General features: G+C 38.0%; 1 protein-coding gene across 1 annotated transcript in view; it reads right to left on the bottom strand.

Annotated features, from left to right (window-relative positions):
* LOC110967615 (protein diaphanous homolog 1) overlaps positions 1-19,919 on the bottom strand; it is a 49,965-nt gene that overhangs the window by 6,557 nt on the left and 23,489 nt on the right. Inside the window, exons 2-13 of the mRNA XM_051954707.1 lie at positions 13,917-13,943; positions 12,147-12,311; positions 11,393-11,494; positions 10,766-10,896; positions 8,779-8,862; positions 8,625-8,688; positions 6,606-6,745; positions 6,136-6,241; positions 5,832-5,942; positions 5,472-5,605; positions 4,323-4,439; positions 1,906-2,021 (exon numbers count right to left, since the gene is read on the bottom strand). Coding sequence (XP_051810667.1) covers positions 1,906-2,021; positions 4,323-4,439; positions 5,472-5,605; positions 5,832-5,942; positions 6,136-6,241; positions 6,606-6,745; positions 8,625-8,688; positions 8,779-8,862; positions 10,766-10,896; positions 11,393-11,494; positions 12,147-12,311; positions 13,917-13,943 — 1,297 coding nt within the window. The remainder of the gene's footprint in view (positions 1-1,905; positions 2,022-4,322; positions 4,440-5,471; positions 5,606-5,831; positions 5,943-6,135; positions 6,242-6,605; positions 6,746-8,624; positions 8,689-8,778; positions 8,863-10,765; positions 10,897-11,392; positions 11,495-12,146; positions 12,312-13,916; positions 13,944-19,919) is intronic.

Here is a 19,919-nt window from a genome sequence, read left to right as displayed (position 1 = left end):
TTTTACAGAATAATTGCAGGGTCTACAGGTGGTTCAGTGCTGAAGGGCTTAGCAAGCATGTGCAGTAAAAGAGCCAATTAACATGAAGATGAATGCCACAATGTCACTGGATCAAAGACAGCTAATCATGATGCCCAGGAGGGGGGATCAAGCAGATGGAAAGCAAAGATAGAAGGCTGTAAAAAGCTAAAATAGAAAATAAAAAAATTATATGAACTCATAGAAAGGTGAACCACACAAACTGAAAACAGATAAAGTGTGAATCTCTAGTTACAATAAAAATATGGCTGGTGCAAAAAGAAGCTGAAGCAATGCAAGATTCTGCATATCTAGATAAGCTAGCAAGCAAAAAAGAAAAAATGTGAAACTGAATGTGTTCCCAGATGAAAGAATCTCACAAAAATATACCATTCCACGTATAATTTCAGACTGTGCATTTGTGTATGAGTTTACATGGTTATTGGACCGGTAATGGATCGGGTTGAGGGTGGGAAGGGGGGTTTACTTCTATCACGGTGGCGAGGCTAAATGGGACAAACTTCGAATACAGAGCGCTAAGGGAAACAGAATGTAGGGAAAAAAACTGTGCTGAATTTCAGAGTTCAAAGAAAAACACTAAATAATGCATGCAGGGCAGAATTGGGCTGCTTTCCACCAATAATAACTCTGGCAGCCTTAAAGGAGGGCAGCCAGCCTGTGTGTGTGTCAGGACGCATTTAGAAGCAGTGCAATTAGAGCCTCCTGCGGTGAGCAACGGAGACCTGCCATAAAGAGCATTGAACTCATGAGACATGGCCTGCACCTCCATTCTGCTGTGGTTTAAACTCACTATAGTCAGTGATCATTTAGCACTGTCCTCAAATGCACAAATTCACAGACATATATGCCAGTGTACACTGCTTTTTACCAAAGTGATTGTACTATGGGGAAAATTTTACATTTCATGTTTGTATTCAACAGGCAGTGACAGGAATTGAATCACAAGGCTCAGTGGCCCTTATCAAATCTGCTTTGAACACCTCCCCATGACATCTTTTCATTGTCAGATTAAGGTTTATGTCCAAACATTTCTGTAAATATCCGAAAGAGATGATCGAACATTCATACTTCACAAATTCTCTGTTTCTTTTTTCGTTTGACACATTATTTGTGGCACTTCTACTGATTACAAGTAAGTGCAATTTGGATCCGGTATAAACACTTGATTTTTCAATGTGGTCAAACACCACATTCTACAGACGAGTTGTGATAGACCATAAATCTGCCCTAATACTTTCTTAAAACTCACAGAAAAGTCTGTGTAACACCTGTATCTGGAAAGGACTGTGTATCTTGCTCACAAGCACATGAACATAGGAGACGTTTGCACACACGAATCTGGGCACTACTAGGTAAATACTTTCACCACCAGTACCTGAATGGTACCATCTAACCAAAATCAGACTCTGGAATTGTTGAGTTTGAAAAAGCACCTGCCCTCTTGATAAGGTTCATTTTATACAAGCATCCTAAAACCTGTAGCACAATTCAGCCCTAATCAATAAACACTCCCGCTCTGGCTCCACCCTGTGGTGTCCTCAGGACTCTGTCAATTACACGGATATACAATGTAACACGTTATATCCAAGTGAACATTAAAACACATAGGACAAGCAAATTGCCACTGACCACAGCCGTTGTGTCAGTGATTGGAGTGGGACAAGCCAAAGGACAAAAATGAATGAAAATTTTCATCTACACATTACTGCACTTACATGGTTATTCAGTAAATGTGCACTTGGCGTCCGTTGCTGTCTATTAGAGTGCAGGTATTTTGACTTGTGTTGGGTGATGGGCAAGGCCGTATTATGCACAAGGAGAGAAAATGCTTGATTATGTATTATATGCTGTCTTCCAACAACTCACCTATCAAGCCTTCGATGTTGAGGCTGAGGTTACGGCACTTGAAATCAGGATCCGCCCCATTCCTGTGAAGTACGATCTGAGCGATACACTCATCCATCAACTTGTAGTACTGAGGCCTGTGGAAAAGAGTGAGAGATGGGTTTATAGACAGATGGATTAGGAGACAAAAGGGAAAGAAATGGAGAAAAATGGCGAAGATAAGAAAAGGAGGAAAAAGACCAATGGAGAATACATATGTGCTCCTGAAAAAAATGAAATATGCCACTCTCAATAGCATACTTCACATGTGCACAAAAAACATGGCTTGACCATTAAAGCAAATGGATGTGGTGTATAATAACGGTGTATAACAAATCTGGCACATTATGGGAGTAGAGAATCAGACTGACACAGAGCAACTCAGTTCATCTGTTCAGACAAACGTGTGAACACACATGCTTTGTCACTTTGTCTTTACAACTGAGATTGGCTGTCTGTGTGAGCCTGACAGTTTGAATTTCTTGTCACAAAGATTGATTGTGTGCAACTGTTTTTGTGAGAGTGTGCTGGTTTATGTCCAGCGCCTCATGTCTGATCAAGCCAGCTTCACACAGACACTCAATTTTGGAGGTGTCTTATTCCATGACCCCATTAGATGTTGCCAGAGTCAAAAACTCAATACTTTATTTATTCTTTCTCCCTCTCTCCCCGGCCTCTCTCTTAGTCACTCTGCCTTTGTCTAACACTTATTCCACTCCTTCACTATACTTGAAGGTTTGTTTTTTTCCCCAAAAAACTTAGATTTATCCATGGAGCGAGAGAGACATCTAGTGGCATTCTGGGAAACTGAATCAAACTGAAATGGATTTATATTTGGCAAATGTGGCTTTCATCATGATTATTAAACCATTGAAACATTAGGTATTAATTAAAAAAGATGGTTGGTAGCCCTAAGGCTATATACAAACTGACAAATCATAAAATAAGCATATAGCCTTCATGGCATTTCTGAACTCCATTAATTAAGTCCATATTATGCTGTGTACACGCCAAGTATGTCATAGCATGCAGCATGTCTCCCAAGTATGACCATATACATGTAATCTAATAAATTCCCATGCCTCTGTCTCTACTTGAGACTGAAAACAACCACAAACGACAAAAGGGGAAGAGAGCGGCTACTCAATGTAGCAATTTACCTGAAGTCGCGTTTTTTTCGTCATTACTGTCTCACCCTTAACCTCCCTTCTCTTTTCATCTCTGTGTTTATCAAGCTGTCTTTTCTGCCACTCTACAGCTCTCCCTCCCACCCTCACATTCTGTCTCTCTGTGGAGTCCATTAGAGACCACATCTATTGTGTTCCACTGGATCACCTGGATGGAAAAAGCTGAATAGGAGAGGAGGAAGATAGAAAAAGACGAAGAGGGAGCTAAAAAGACTTCAGTTGGGACCATTTGTTTGGGCGAGCTTTCCTTTTCCATCTTCACAATTTATTCCCCAAACTGTGTTAAAAATAAACCACAATTTCCTGCCTGTCTGATAGTGTCTAGTAAATACGAGACCAATAACAGCTCAACACAAATGGGTTCATCTCAGCACATTTTGCGTGTTTTGCCTGTAATGGAAAAAAAATCCTAATTTCTTTCTGTGTTATTGAATGTACATACTCGCTGCCATACAGCTCTTGACTTGTCCTTAAAAATAGTCTATTCCAGTCTTGGCATTCAGTCATTCTTTCTTTCTCCTCCATTTCTTTAGCTAAAACTCCAAAGGCTGTGGAAGTCACAGGGAGAGACATTTGCATATTTGTTGTGATAAGAATTGATGGTGCTCATTTCTATTAAAATGGAATTGGACTTCTTTGCATGTATTAATTTCACAGCTTTGGAATGGTGCTCCACAAAACAAACAGCAAATGGAAAAAGGGCTGAAAGGAGGGAGATGTGGATGAAGGGAGAGAATTACAGAAAAGGAAGAAACTGTTGTTTAGGTTCTCCGTTAGGTTTCTTACATTGACATTTTTACCACAGAGGTTCTGCAGCTTTTCCCGTCTACATTACAATAATGAGATTTATTACCTATATGATGTGTTATACATATGTCTTCCTACATTTGTATAAGAAGTCCACTAACATTGCAGAAGCAATATGATGATCAAAAAGGCTTTCATTTAGACAAGGTCAATTAAAAAAAATTAATGATTCACCTTATTCTATGTTTTAATACTCATAAATTATACTATATGTATCAGTAAATGAACAGCAAGTAAGTACAGATAATATCAGTTCTAATATGTGAATACAAACAGGAGCACGTGTGGGAGATTATCATGACGTGTGTGTGTGTGTGTGTGTGTGTGTGTGTGTGTGTGTGTGTGTGTGTGTGTGTGTGTGTGTGTGTGTGTGTGTGTGTGTGTGTGTGTGTGTGTGCGCGCTACCTGGCCAAATAATCATTGCGGATCAGCAGCAGGTGTTGCATCAGGGATAGGAAGTGGTTTTCGGCCTTGGAGTCCTTCACAGTGTTGACTAATATCTCAAACACTTCCCTCACATCACTGAAGGAAAACAAGTTAAGGCTCACTGAACATGATGGCTTGATGTTCCACACAGCATCTGTAACAACTGACAATGGCGAACTCTGTAAACTCTTGTACCATTTCACCTACTGCTATACATTATTACTGTATTCATTATATGTCCAGGCAGCAGAAAGTGTTGCAGTGAGGAAGGCAGACTGTGCGTGCACTGAATTGGTTACGTCTGGGAGACACCTGGTGTTGAAAACTATAGCTGCATGTCAAAGCAGCAAAGGGAATTACAGCAGTCGATGAAGGTCTTTTTAAGCAGTTTCAAAAACAAAATTTAAAGTAAGGTTGACTTTCTATTGAATCTGCCCATCCTGGATGCCACAAAGAGCTGGAAACAGGACTCAAATCGTTGTCATATTAAGACAGCTACTATTCAGGATCATTCAGGCTTTGTCGTGTTCCCCCTTTTTTTAACAATAATAATAATAGTAATAATAATGTGTGAGCAGCAACATGAAGCATCAAGTTCATACACGATAACAGAAATTAACACTTAATAGTTTCTATTTTTCGCAAAATTCAGTAAGACCTCAAATGGTTGGATGTTTTGCTGTGTTTTACAATGCCACAGATGAGTGGGAAAAATCTATAAAATGCCAGTTGGTAAAGACAGACTTTGTAACTAAAAGAAGTCCATGCAGGGTTGCAATGTCCTTGTGAGAGTATGTGTATTGCATATGAAATTATAAACTTCATGACTGTCTTGGAAGAGAAGGGTCAGGCTGATTGTTGAAGGAAAGAGATCAGCAAACTTTTGGACTAATTTTTATAATGCAGGCTGTAACTACAGATGATTCTATACACTATCAGTATGGAGGATACAATTTCTTCATTTTTCAAAAAAAAACCAAGCAAACTAGCAAAGTAAATGGTAATGTGAAAATTACAAGAATGCAAATTTAGATTGCAACCAGATAGATAGCATTTGTAATGCTGATCCTTTTTTATTTTGAAGGACAAAAAGTAGACCTTGACAGTTTCTACAAGGAACAATTTTGCCTATTGGAAGGATATTCCATTTCAATGCGGATGTCATCAAGACGTGCTTTGAGGTCCTCAGAGTCATCTTCAGCCTGCTCATCAAACACCACGAGCTGCACCCTCAGCTCTTCATTTTCTATCGTCCGCACCTCCTGCAGAGAAATTGATGGGATGCAGGCATAGAGATGAAAAGGCACAGGGGAGAATCACAGGAGCAGTGTGACTGTCAAACATTTTGAGTTTGGACACTTGAGGAAAAAGTTTTTACAGCATAAGTGTGTGTCAGCCCATCAGCAAGATAGAGACATCAAGACAGAGAGACAACAAGAGCAAGGCTGTGCAAATGTGTTGTTGATCAAAAGAGAGCGTTTTCTGTACCCTCAGCAGGTCTCTAAGTCCCAGTCTTAGCAGTTCAGAGCGAATATGGATTCTGAAGTCTAATTCTTCTCCCCGGCTGATCAAGGCGTTGATTAGCTGCATGCAGCCACCCTGCCAAAAACAAATCATAAAGTGAACTTCACAAGTTAGAGTAACTGGATGGATGAAAACTGTAATACAAAATGAAAAAACAGAAGCTCATCAAATTGTTTTCAAATGTAACTGGGTTAGTGCCATTTCTCATTAGAAAACACACATTATGATTTACTATTGTCAAAGGATGTATGTGCATTTGATCGAGTACCTTAAGAGCAATGTTGTGAATGTTCATTCCAGTGAGGAGAGGCTGAAACCGCTCAATGTCCCGTTTTTCAGCCTCCTCTGTAATTGCTTCCAAAACACGCTCATGACTGCAATAAACAGACAATTATGCACATAATGTAACATTTTGTTCTATGTAGTTAATCAATAACAGTACATAAAAACAATATTAAGCATGAAAAATATGCAAAGTGACAGTACATGCTGTTGCTTTTTTCAGCTGCCTTTACTGAAACCCGACACACAGATAAAAGACAATATGGAATTTTTCAAGTACTGATGTCAATATTAAGTTCTTACTCATTGCCAATAGAGTAGTTCACATCTGTCAGTATAACACTGAATATAAGACTTGTACTCCAAATTTGTACTGTGGTCAGGAGTTGGTGGTTCTAATCCACATTTCCTGTGTGTTCAACATAATAACAGTGTCAGCATTTCACTCAAGCTTACAGATTTTCAGGATGGTCCAAAATGGAGATGGCAGAGAGCAGTCTGACAGCATCAGCCATCATATGAGGCACCCTGGGGTTGATGGCTCTGACCAGCAGAGGAATTCCTTCAACTGACTCCAGCATAGATTTTAGACCATACTAAAGTGAAAACAAAGGAGGAGGAAGAGAAAAAGCATAATGAGTTAAAGTTGTTTTGGGTTCCTTTTCAGCAGTTAAAAGTACAGCAGTGCCTTTATTTTTCATCACTGCAGTGTTTATATGAAAAGAATGAATCTTTCTTGATTCAGACAAAATCTAATCAGACCGCAGCAATGTTTGACATGATATATAATATGTTTTGATAAAGTGGGATTTTATCAATATGATAAAAGCTAGTACTTTAAAAACCTTGCTTAATTTCCATCCGAAATTTCTGGAAAATTCCAAGGAAATTTCCATAAAAACCCAGGAAAATTCCCATAGAATTCCAGGAAACAGCTAAACAACTTAGTAGCTGAACATCTGCTTATCAACAGACACTATATTTACTGATGCTCCCCAGATGTTTCACCCTGCAGGCTATGGTAGATGCTGGGAAGGTTGGTGCAGTGTGCTCTGACAGTTGTGTGGGGAAAAAAATTGTTTGAAAAATGTGAGAAAGTGTTTTAATATCAGATTTGTTCAAGATTACACCGAGTGATTTCATGGGCAGTTTTCTATGAGCGGAGCACATTTGTAAATGTAATGACCACAGTCGATGTTTTTGGATAGTGGTTAGGAGCTTAAATCACAATTGTGATTAATGATTATTAACCACGCCTGACGTACACGTCAGCAGGGTTACTGCATTCGCTTTGGTATCTGGCTGGCTGGGTAAGTATGTATGTGTGTATGTCCGTTCAGATATCTCTGCAAGTGCTGAAGTCAGGATAATCAAACTTGGCACTGAAGATCGGTCTAAGGTCCCCTGCTCAGCTGTGGAGTTAGAGGTCAGCAGATCAAGGTCAAGGTCACAGGGGTCACTTAGCACATTTCTTGCATTTTGCATCATTTGTATAGGAAGGGATATACGTAGGATGATCAAAATTGATAGAGTATCATGTATGGGTGTGGTTCTGCCATCTACTGAGGGCTCGTCTAGTTTAATTTTGCAGCCATTGTAATTGACTAGCTCACTGGTTCAGTATCTTTCTGCCTGCATCTGCACTCTGATCATCAGGTGTGTCTGACTCAGATTTCTCCCTCTCTGGCTCCCCTCTTTGCCTCTTCATGCCTTATTTTTGTTTGAGGAATGCACAACAGTTTGTTTTACGCATCAGGCAGGAAAAGACTGATAAAGCCACAGAAGAAATAAAAGTTATACATTCTACAGATATGGCTAATGCTGCAGCGACCTGTGCTTATTAAGGCAACCATTCATGCGTACAAATGCGACCACTTCAAATTTTAACTTGTACATTCGCAAAAAATGGTCGCATACATGTACATTTTGGTCGCAGTCTGAGGCCCTGCTTAAGTTGGAATGAAGAATCACTTGTATTTTTGTTTATTTTTCAATAAAGACCGACATTTTTATCAACTTGAAACTGAATTTTAAATATTTGTGCTACATTTATATACCTGATTTAGTTTTCTTGTTCCATTTCAAAAATTTGCTTTCTTTATATCATTCCATCATTTACTTTCAAGACACTATTTTAGTTTATCAGATACATGTATTACTTGAAGATACAGGATTTAAAGGTATTATAGGATTTGTCTCTGGTAGGTACTATGTCACTGATATTCAATTACTGATATTCAATTATTAAAATGACTACCTAAGAACAGACACACGGCACACTGAATATTCAAAGCATTTTCAAAGGGTACCAGTAACAGCATTCACTGCATTGAATGAAGTTTGTAACATTTAATTCATAATGCCCTCTAGTGGAAGAACTGCGACACTACAATAATGTCAGAAAAAAGCAAATAGTGATTCGATGGTTCTATTACTCACAACTTCAGGCAAAAAACTACAACCTAAGTGCCTCACCTTGTTGTTCATGAAGGCTTTAAGACAGCGAATGATCTCGTGTTGACATTTCACTCCCATCATTCTAGTTTGTGGATGACAGAGAAGACAAACACAGAGAAAGATATAACAAACATTTCACCAGAATGCACAACTGCTGCTCTTCTTAACTTACGGGTATTCATCTTTCTCCTCTTGAAGTCTTCGAAGCAGATTCAGAAGCAGAGCCAGGCCCTCATTTCCAAAATTCTGCACCCAACTGTAAGTGACAAGGTCCCAGAATTAGTACACCGAGTTTTTAATATTCTCAAACTTTGTGGCAAACTGTGTCATTTTGGCATTTCCAATTCCTAGCAGATATCTATCATTCACAATACAACATGATAATTTCTGCTCTAAAATTAGTTACTTGTAGCATAGAATCCATGCTTTAAGAGTATATATTGTGTAGTGTTGAACTTAATCATGTTAAATAATAAGAAAATACTGAAATGACAAGCTTATGTAACAAATTTAGACAAGCAAAGATTTTACTCTGTCATACTGTCCCTTCAGATAAAATGGCATACTTGAACAGTACCAAAGGGAAATTATCTTTTCCATAGTTTATTCAAAAAAAAAAAAAAAATCAACAGATGTAATATTTTCTGTGTGAAAAGTAAATATACCCTTGGCCCCAGGAGCTAATATTGCCAAAGGCATTTTGCATAATTGTTTGTCAGTCTCTGACATCGACTTTCTGAAACCGTTGTCCACTCTTCCATACACAGTTCCTCCATTTGCAAGATATCTGAAGATTTTCTCACATGTACTGCCCATTTTAAAATCCCTATACTTCAACTGGATTCAAACCTGGGCTGTGTTTTTTTTTTTTTTTTTTTACTAAACAATTCTATAACCCTTTATTTCTTCTTTTGAGCCACTCCTCAATGGATTTGCTAGCGTGCTCAGGAGCATTATCATGCTAAAAGGTCCCCTTCCGCGTCAACCTTCGGACAGATTTTCCATATTATCTTCAAGCACTCTTTGTTATGATGTAGAGTTCATAGCTGTGTAAAGGCTTCAAGCTGCCTAGTCCCTGGAGCACTAAAGCAACCCCAAACCATAAAATTTCCACCACCATGCTTCATAATTTGTATGAGATTCCTCTCCTGAAAAGCTGTCTTCAGTCGGCACAAAACCTGTCAAATGCTCCTGAGGCTATACAACTCCATCTTCAATTTTGCTGTTCAGGTCACATTAATTCTTTCTTCATTTTTTAAAGAATTAAAATTGCAAAACTATATTATACACATTATATACACACATTTATATAAAAAAAAATCAGTACACCACAATGTTTGTTTGTTTAATTATATTATCTAGATTAAATAGGACCAAGCGCTTGCTTGGTCAAAAATATTGACAATTTCCATAGAATTTAATTATTGTTTGAAATTACTGCATCTACCTGCATCATGTCAACACTGAAAAATGTATGTGTGAGATATGGCCCTTTAATACAGAGTATCCAGAGACTGAACAGTAGTTGGGCACTTGAGTACTAAATAATTCTTGCGTTGAAGGTTCACACACAAGAGCGCTCTGTTAACCCATTCAGTTGGACAACTATAACACCAAATAAGGTTGAGTGATGAATCAAATAAGGAGCTGGAATTTTTGATAAATGTAACAGGTGTCAAAACATACCATTTTCAAATGAGGTATTGTGGCCTCCTGGCCTAAAAATGGCATTTTTCAGATGTAAAGGATGTTTGTTTGTAAAAACTGCACCACTGTAAAATGCACATCATCTACCACCAACGGAACCAAAAAGTTTTCCGGATGAATACCCTCGACTGGACAAGACAATCACCTGACGTCAATGTGACTGGGTGTATCAATGACTTCAGGGAATTGTTTATTCCAAAGAATTCAGAAAACGCTTCAAGACAATGAATTTGTTTGATTTTATAAGTTTGAACCCCTTTTTGGTCAGGAAAGATTAAAAGGTCTGCATCTTCCACACAGTTCTCCCAAGATTGATGTAAACCTAGACAATTTAACACTGAGACTTGGCACTAGTAGTGTTCATGATTTTATTTCAAATATAATGTACTTAAGCACACAGCCCTACGAACAAAAACGTGAAACTGTCCAAGTACTGGCAGTCTGAGAGTTACCTGACAGGATTGTTATTAAGCGAGACTCGTAGAGATTCAAGACAGCTCAGCAGCGGTGCGTCTCGGTAGTCTGCCTTCAACTCCTGGATGTACATCATGGCTGACTTGGAGCTCTCCTTTTGGTCTTGGCCCTAACAAACAAAAACAAACAGACGAAGCAGGCAAATGGGCAACTGTTAAGAATAAATTGAAGTTACTTACATGGGTACTGTCTGTAGAATTCTTCGTTTAATGAGGTTAGTTTAAAGTTAAATGAACTCTATCAGCAACCATCTGTTTGACTAGTTTGATTATGTAGGCTGTTAGAGCTGCTTGATTCTCAGCATATTAAAATCTCACCTGCTGCTTTTGAAATATTATTCAACTAAAAGGAACAGCAAACACTACCAAAGAGGGTGAAAAATGTCTTCTGATTCGTCATTTGAACAGAGAATACATTTATGTGACATTTACTATGTAAGTCTACATTATTTGTGTGTAAACATGGCCGTCCAATCTAGACTGAAATAAGCAAAGGTTGTCCTTATAAACAGAAAAGACTTGACTGTAAGTTAATAGTATTACTGTATGATCTGATCATTTTTTTATTGTGCATTAAAAACACTTGTTTCCTTGTTAGGTACTGACAGCTTTGGACGTGTGGAGGTACTGGGAGACCATTTCTCGTTTGATCATTATGTCTTTCTCTCTCAGAGGTTGCTGCTTTTCCTCATTCAGGTTCATATCCACCTGGACAAAGACAGGAGGAAGGAAAGAAGAAACGGAAAGATGAGACAGAAGGACTTAAAACATTTTGAAACTAGGAGACAGCATGACAAATAATCTGTGCACTCAAGCAGAAAACACACCTAAAAAGTTAATAAATGTAAAGAATTACATTGATGTGTGTCAGCTAGTAATTTAAAGCAAGATAAACAAAACTTCTTGTGAGATACTAAACAATGCTCAAAGATGCTCTATTTGAAAGTCGTAGCAGCAGTGGTTGTGCTATGCTAAGATACTGAACAAAACAATTTACTAACACATGACTAAGAAACACATTCAATTTAGAATTTCAAACACTGTAATTTGCTCATCTCAATAGATTTGTCCTTTGTGCTGTAAGAGTCTTCTGTTTTTGGTGTCTCTAGAGCAAACACATAGCTTAAACTATCATAATTATGTTTTTTCTACAGAAATTGTGACATGCTTTCAAAATTAAATTGAAGGTATTAAAATAATTCCACATGAAGGGTCTTTAATCGGTGAGCGATTCAGTACTTCTGACAGGAATACACCAAATACAGGTTTCCCAGGCTGTTCAGCCAAGATAATATTATGTGAATCCCCAAAAGCTGAATCTCCACATAACGCATACACACACTTTTATGATCTTTCTCACCAGCATCTGTTCGAAGAGGTCCAACACATATTCGTCAGAATGATCGTGCAGCATGGCACTCTGAGAATTGAACTCATAGCTGGCAGCCGAAGAATGTCGCTGACCTGGCATTTGGCCAGGCTTTTCCTTGTCCTTTTTCATCCTAATGCTGGTGAAACGTTCCAACTGGACAAGCAAACAACATGACAAAGGTTAGAGGAAAGCAGTAACATTGAGAAACTACAAAGTGTAACCTCCACGATCTTTTAATACCAACTTTAAAGTTAAGAGTCATGTTTAATGTGAAATACCCAAAGAGGTATCTCGTTTTATTTTCTGGTTATTACATTAGCTCTTTTCAGACATGCACCTCTTAGCAGAAAATCTGATGGCAATTTAGTGCCTTGGTTTCAGTCCTGGTTATTGTAAAATAGAAGCCTCAATGGCAGTCCTACTAGGTTGGATTAACTGACTGCAGCATCACAAATTGAAATCTGCAGAAACAGAGATGAGAAAGTAAATGTCGTGTACAGACTGGTAACATCAGTGTAATGAATGCTTAATTTCAACTATTATTCTTAAAACCAGTTTGATAAACTATGAAATATCACGAAAGAGACAATTTAAAGCATTCATAATTTTCTTTTCAGTTTTTCTTTTCAGTCTAAAGAAACTCGCATTTACTTTTCTTTTGCTTTTTTTTTTTGCATTTTCATGTTATTTCCATGCAAATGCTTTACAAAAAGTGTTGCATTTGAGCAAACAGGAATGTTCCAATTTACAGTCCTGTTATTCGAAGCTGACATTTTTTCAGATATTATTAAACAAGCAGCTGATTTCGTTATCAAATAACAAATAAATGCTGAAATTCAAAATGTATTAGGAGACTGTTACAAATGATGACTAGTATTCCTGAAACTACAACAGCAAAATAAGTTTTAAAATCTATCAGTGATGAAACTTGTGAGTGAACAGAAAACAGTGGCTTTCCTTGTATCTAACTTTTTTTAACTGAGCTCTCTCCTTCTCTGACACTGTGCTCCAGTCCTTACAAGCTGCCAAATGCTACATCAGCACACAGCTCTGGCTGTAATTGTGCTGTGGTGTCCAGATTAAACCTCAAGGAACATCAACTGTCACATGCATATAAATGTTACAAAACCGTCACTTTGATAGCTTGATGAAACCAGCAATGTTCAATATCCCATGTCTGAAAAGAGCTAGATCTTTCAATAATGTGAGATGTCAAAAGGTGTTTGGCGACAAATATTGCAACACTAAGTCAACAAGCAGGAAACACTGCCAGAAGCAGAAATCAAGACTCAATTTTAACAAACAACAGGGGATTTCCTTCTCCTCTGGTTTTAATGACTTTGTGTGGTAAACTGCCAGTAGTATTGTGAGTGTTTATATAATTATCACATAACAAGCACTGAAGAGCATCAACTTCAGGGTACACGTAATCTTGGCACATAATGATCCTCTATACCACAATGATTCAAAAATAATAATCAAGCATTTTCCTGTTGTAGGCAACTGGGGGCATCACTATGCTATGTACCAAGCAGTTCATGCTGTCAGTGTGTATTTCAAAAACATGCACATCCAGCTTCAATACAGAACAGGACAAAACACAGATACAGAACAATACATGTGTTATGGTAGATTACGATTGTGACAGATGGTGACACGACATTAAATGCAAGACGGTGAGTTGCTTCATCTCAAACCACAATGACAGAAGGGCGAGTCAAGTACACAGTGGATGGTGGCAAGCCGTAACAAACCTACCTCATCAGGAAACAGCCGTTTGAGTTTCTGTAAAAGATGAACGGATGAAATTAAGGAAAATATCAAGAAAGGGCAGGAAAAATCGACCAGATGGCAGGGAAAAGAAATGACAAGGAGGAGGAGGGAGAGAAAAATAAAGAATCCATTAGACAGAAATCATTCATGACAGGAAATGGATCCAGGAAATTATCTTCAGAGTTCATGAGTGATTCCCAACAGGGCAGAGAGAAGGACCAAATAAATGACCATGATAATTCAGTCTAGTTCTTAACATCCATCTCCAGAGAACTAACAGATTTAAATTAAAGGCATTCCAAGTTTAAGTAAGTAGGAGTAATTGAAGGCAATTAGCAGCCAACAGTCACCAATTAACAAAAGTGGGGAAGAGAAATATCAGTGAAATTGTGCACAGAAGAAAGTAAAGTCAAAAGATCACCAATACATGATAAAGGAAACCAAGTACTATCATGTTTTGACCACTAGATGTCAGGCTACATCCAAAAATGTTTCTGTGAGACACTCAAATCAATCAAGTGTACCTCTGGGCAAAACTTGGAAAACACAAGGCATCAAACAGAACAATCACAAAAACATTAGACTCATAGAAGAAAATGAGCCCATCAACAAGTAGGGAAATTAAAAATGACTGTTTCTGATCAAAATTAAAGTAGGACAATAGTACACTTAGTTCTTAATGTTGCCCACTATTAAAATTTAAAGGCAAGATGTTCTGCAAAACTCACAATAAACCTCAGAGTGTTATGTAAATACATATAAGACTTAAAAAGGATCAGTCTGGACAAAATATCTGTCCCCTTGTTCTGGCATCAAATACTAGTGAACCTTGGGTTTTGGTAAGAGCTGCAGAGGTCTGAGGGTCAAGAGCCCCAGGATGAAACACAGACCAGGATCATCTTTACATCTTCTCATTTATGAAATGCACCCAGTAAATACAGTGCTACTGACAGATGTTTACCTTAACCTGTTACTAGCGCATATGTAGGTACAGAACAGCCAAGCCTCCCTTTATCTAACTTAACTTTTAGACATAAGACACACTAGACCTTTGAGCAGCCTTATGATTGAGGTAAAGCCCGAATGTGGGGAAAGCATGCATCCAAACCAAATGTTGCACTGAACAAAAGTTGTATCAGATGCTTTCTGCTACCTATCTTTTTATATATATTTTTTATTTCAAAGCAAGTTAAAAAAAAAAAAAAGGAATGGAGATAAAGACTTGTTCCTGCATTGCTGCACTCTGCTCATGGGAAGAGCAGTCAAAAAGCACAGACAAATGTGGTGGTGCCATTCAGCCCACATAACGGAAATATACAGCTGACACCAGGCACGGTGGATTCTGGGTAATTGCATGGGACACTGACTACTAGTCAGGAAGAATGCTGCAGAGATAGAAGAGGGAGGAAGAGAGAAAACACTCTTGAATTTAACAAACTGTTCCGCTTTACAAACCACAAGTACAGTTAAAAACATATGCACTCGCAGACAATCTCCACTACAGTGTTTGAGCCAGGAACGTCATTGAGGAGTAAAATGGAGCCACAACGAACGAGTTCAGAAACACTTTCAGAACCACTTTTAGCATCAAGGACTGAATAAATTGTATGATCCAAGTGCTAATCAGTTATCTAAATGAATATTACACAACTAAGGGTCACAATGGTAAGAATACCTCGTAGATAAATTGTGCATCGTGTCAAATCTGTTCAGCACAATGAGTGGTCTGCTATATAGCTAAGCAACAATTTAAACGCAGGTCTTTCACAGAGTGGAATTAGTTTGTTTAAATAAAGGATCTGAACACTTCTTCCAATACTGCTCATCTCCGTCTATAAAAGTAAACAAACTTTATGAAATAAGGTAAATAAGCTTTTTAACTGCTCAGCACAGTCACAGCCTGGAAAGTGGTGTTGTAGACTAGTGGATTTGTTGTGAGTCTCTCCTTGAGAGTGAGTCAGCCACAGTCACTTAAAAGTGTTGCTATAAAGGCCAGTAATGTTACTTAGACGTAATGTGCCAAGAGAAACAGTTAATGAGTCTGTATGTTATGTTCATCGTCACAGAAAAGAAAAAGAAACCCTTGTTTATGCCATGTTACTTTCATATCCTATTGTGCAGCAGAGCTGTGTGAAACACTTCTGACCATACCACAAATAAGTGTAAAGTAATTGTAAGCACAACAAAAATGGTTTCTTTTGGATTGAAATTTGTTTTGGAATCAATAAGCAAAATTGAAATGAAAGATTCCTTTAGAATCTGACTTTTGAAAGCAGTTATTGTTGTTGGAGCCAAACCCCAGTGTTTAGCCCTACACTAAACTCAACAAAAGTTTTATAAAGACATGATGTGATCACAGAATAATCCACTTAAAGTCCATACACAATAATACAGATTTATTCCCATGAGAGCACTTCTGTGTTACTGTTAGTAGTATAATACCAATATCTGCAATAATGTTTGCGAGCTATAAGTGATATCACTTAAAATCAATATTAGAATTAACTGTTAAATGTACATCAATAACAATGAACAATTACTAGTGTGTATGGGTGTGTGTGTGAGTGTGCATAAGACAAAGACTGATTACACACCAACTCAGTGACTAGTTGTTAGACAGGTAGAGTAAGCCTGGACTTTGTGAAGTTATAAGAAAGTTAAGTCCAGTCTACAACGTGAAGAGGAGACCTACTGTCTGCATGAAGTAACTAATGATATCAAATGAGTAAAATTGGGGTAGTAAGAAAGTCGCAATGTTTATTAATCAATTTATTCTGGTATCTTCACTGCCCTACTGTCACCTCAACTGATTCAAAATACTGTAAATAAAGATACTAAGCTACTAAGAATTCTGCTTCAGCAAATTCATGTTTTTAAAATAAAAACTACTAACAAAGCCAAAATCAACATATAATTAACTATTCTGATGGCTCAAACTGTTTATCAAAAAAAGTAAACTTTGTGGTAGTTGCAGAATCACTGATTTATTGTTTTGGTAAATGTAATACTTGTGGGTTTCATAGTGGTTAATATTATTGATTTATTCATTGATATATGGATAAAATTAGATCATAGATAATATAGAAATCCATGATGAAAGTCGAGCTTACAAGGGCTCTGATGGATTTTCCTTTAATTTAGATCAAACACCAAACTAACAAAACTGCTTCATTATAATTCAGAGGGTTCCTGAAGCATAGGCTGCCAGTTAAATGAGCTGATTCATCTAATCAGCCACAATGAGCTCATCAGATGAAGTGGTACATGTGTCAGACTCCCACTTCCTGCAGTTTGGGTAAACATTAAGGCACCATCACCTCACAAGCAGCTTTTATATAGTGGCCATGTTATAATGTGGTTACTTTACTCAAGACACATAATGGCAATCAAGACTGTATTCAAGACTGCATCTGTACAATCTATCCAGTGAGTAATGTTCAGTGAACAGTGCAAAAACCTTTGCATGCTTTGCCAGCAATACGTTTGCTCTGCGTTTTCTTGTGATGAGCAAGCAATTTATGATGTTTTAATTAGTCTCAAAACCGCCACATATATATGATGTGAGCACAAAAAAAAAAAACTCTGTCAACAAGTGGAAAACCACTTTCTCAAGGGAGCATTTGTACTCTGCAAGTGCACAAAATAGTAGCCGTGAGCGGAAAAGCACACTCACAAGGGAACATTTACTTTCCCTGTGCACAATTGTGGTTCCACAAGCACAGGGGTGCAACAAGCCTGACGTTCCCTACAGTCGTAACTCCACAGCACTTGCCCTCTCATCAAGTTGCAATTTGAGACTTTGAAGGTGGGACAGTGGCTGATGTCTGCTCCTTTCATTCGTCATTTTCAACAACCACAGTCTCCTGCCTGTCTTTGACCCTTTGACCTACATAAATCATCCAGCATGTTTTGGCTTATGAATGACGATGATGATGATGTTCAGGGTTTAAGCAACGGCATGTATTGTTTTATGGCATTATTGCTGCGGCTGTTTTCTCCTGACTAGATCCTTGCTTGTGTTGTAAAAGTATCTGCTAAATGAAACTGTACAAATGAAATCGTACAGTGTATTACACTCTACTTAGACACTGATACCTCTCTGTGATTTAAAAGAACTGGAAAACTACAAACTGTACAAGCTATAATTTTTCTCCACACCTTGAAGCATGTACACAGCACTACTCTAACAAGCTGTGGGGGCCTAAAGTGGTCCACCAGATAAGCAAGAAAAAGAAAAAAAAAAAGAAAAGCTATGACAATTGAATGGTATCAATCAGCAGCTGCAATAACCAATCAACACTAGTCCTATAACCAATTTAATGAGCAGAGACATCTGCCCCTGTCCATGCCTCCAAAGTCTCAAAAGTCAAGCTGAGAAGCAAGCAATTGCTGAACAGCATGTAGGGAGGGTCAGGTTAGCACACGTCAAAATACCATGCTTACGAGACCATAATTGCAACCATGTTTTAAGATCTGTGGAGTGCTCAGTCACATACATGTACCTGGATTTATGCACACAGTTTCTGAGACCAATTAAAAGACGCATTTAACAAAACATCTATCAGGATAACATATTAAAAAATGAAGAGCTGGGGTTAGCAGCAAGCTTGCAATGTCGCTAGTTCTGCCAAAGTAATGCTTAAGTACCTGGATTTCCTACTACTGGAGGAGTTTCACCCACTACCACTGTGAGGTGTTTCGTTTTTAATCACTTTTTAGTATACACATCATAATCAGTGTCTTCATTTGCACTATAATATTCTGTCAAATAATACTTTCCTTCTGGTTAATTGGAAATTGCCAGACAATTACCCCATGTGACTGCATTGAAGCCAGTTAAAGGATCACAACACAGAACAATGTCTCCTGAAATGTGGTCGAGTAACGATATGTATGATCACAAACAACAGAAAAATATAAGGGGCAAAATGAAAAAGGGGATTCTAGAAATTGAATGTATACGAGTCACTACATTTCTGATTACAGGTGCAATCAAAAACTGGAACAGCTGCAAGTGTGGGGTTTATTTACAAAAGCAAGAAGTCAAGAGTGTTGCACTGATTGCTGCTTTTCTTTCTTTCTTTTTTAAACCCCCTGCAGTGCCCCAAAGAAAAACCCTTACAAGACACCCACACATGCACTGACACACACACAGTAAATATAATGGTCCAACAGAGAGCATATTATACATGCCTAGGGCAGCAGAAAAAATAAGAACAGAGAAAGGGCTCCATCTGTGAGAGCAGGCAACTGGAGAGAAACAAATCAGCATTTAGCTTATAACAGCAATACAATCAGTAGTCACCCATTGCTCCTGATGTTTCTAGAACCATACACACTTGCACCTATCCCTGCATACATATATTAAATAGCAGGTCTTGAGTGGTAAGAAAGATTATGTTAATCGGAGCAAGAATGAAAGCTAAGCAAATGCAGAATAAGAGAAAGCAGAGTGGCCACCTTATAGGCAAATGAGTGCAGAACCTACAGTTCTGTTAGATGATCACTCCAAACTGGGACACGCTACTATAATAGTTGGGCTGTATAACATGAAAAAAATGCATAACTGTTGTTACAAATGTGAAAAGGATGCAACATATCTTGTATTATTTCTAATGGCTATATTTAGCAATTAGGCAAATAATCTTATAGAACAGTTTTCACAGTCAAAAATTTACCATAGCAGGAAAACTGACTGACATGAATTATCTACACTTAGTGGAACTCAGCCATCATTAAGGTCATAAATTAGGCCTGTGCAAAAATATCTGCTATAAAAAAAGGTCGATTATTGGGTTGGGTCGGGAGTCTGGCAATCTCACAATTCCATTGATTCAATAAAAACAATGAGGGTAATTATATTTCTTAGTTCACCATGTGCCAAAACCCTGACTCCAGCATTTTGCCAATGAACCGACAACAAACACAGAAAGGTGTGAGAGTATACAGCTATTTTGTTTAAATCATAGAGGACTGTCCAGTTCATAA

Source organism: Acanthochromis polyacanthus, chromosome 10, assembly GCF_021347895.1.
Source record: "Acanthochromis polyacanthus isolate Apoly-LR-REF ecotype Palm Island chromosome 10, KAUST_Apoly_ChrSc, whole genome shotgun sequence".
In the NCBI taxonomy this organism is placed as follows: Eukaryota; Metazoa; Chordata; class Actinopteri; family Pomacentridae; genus Acanthochromis; species Acanthochromis polyacanthus.
This window is presented reverse-complemented; position numbering and strand designations above follow the sequence as displayed.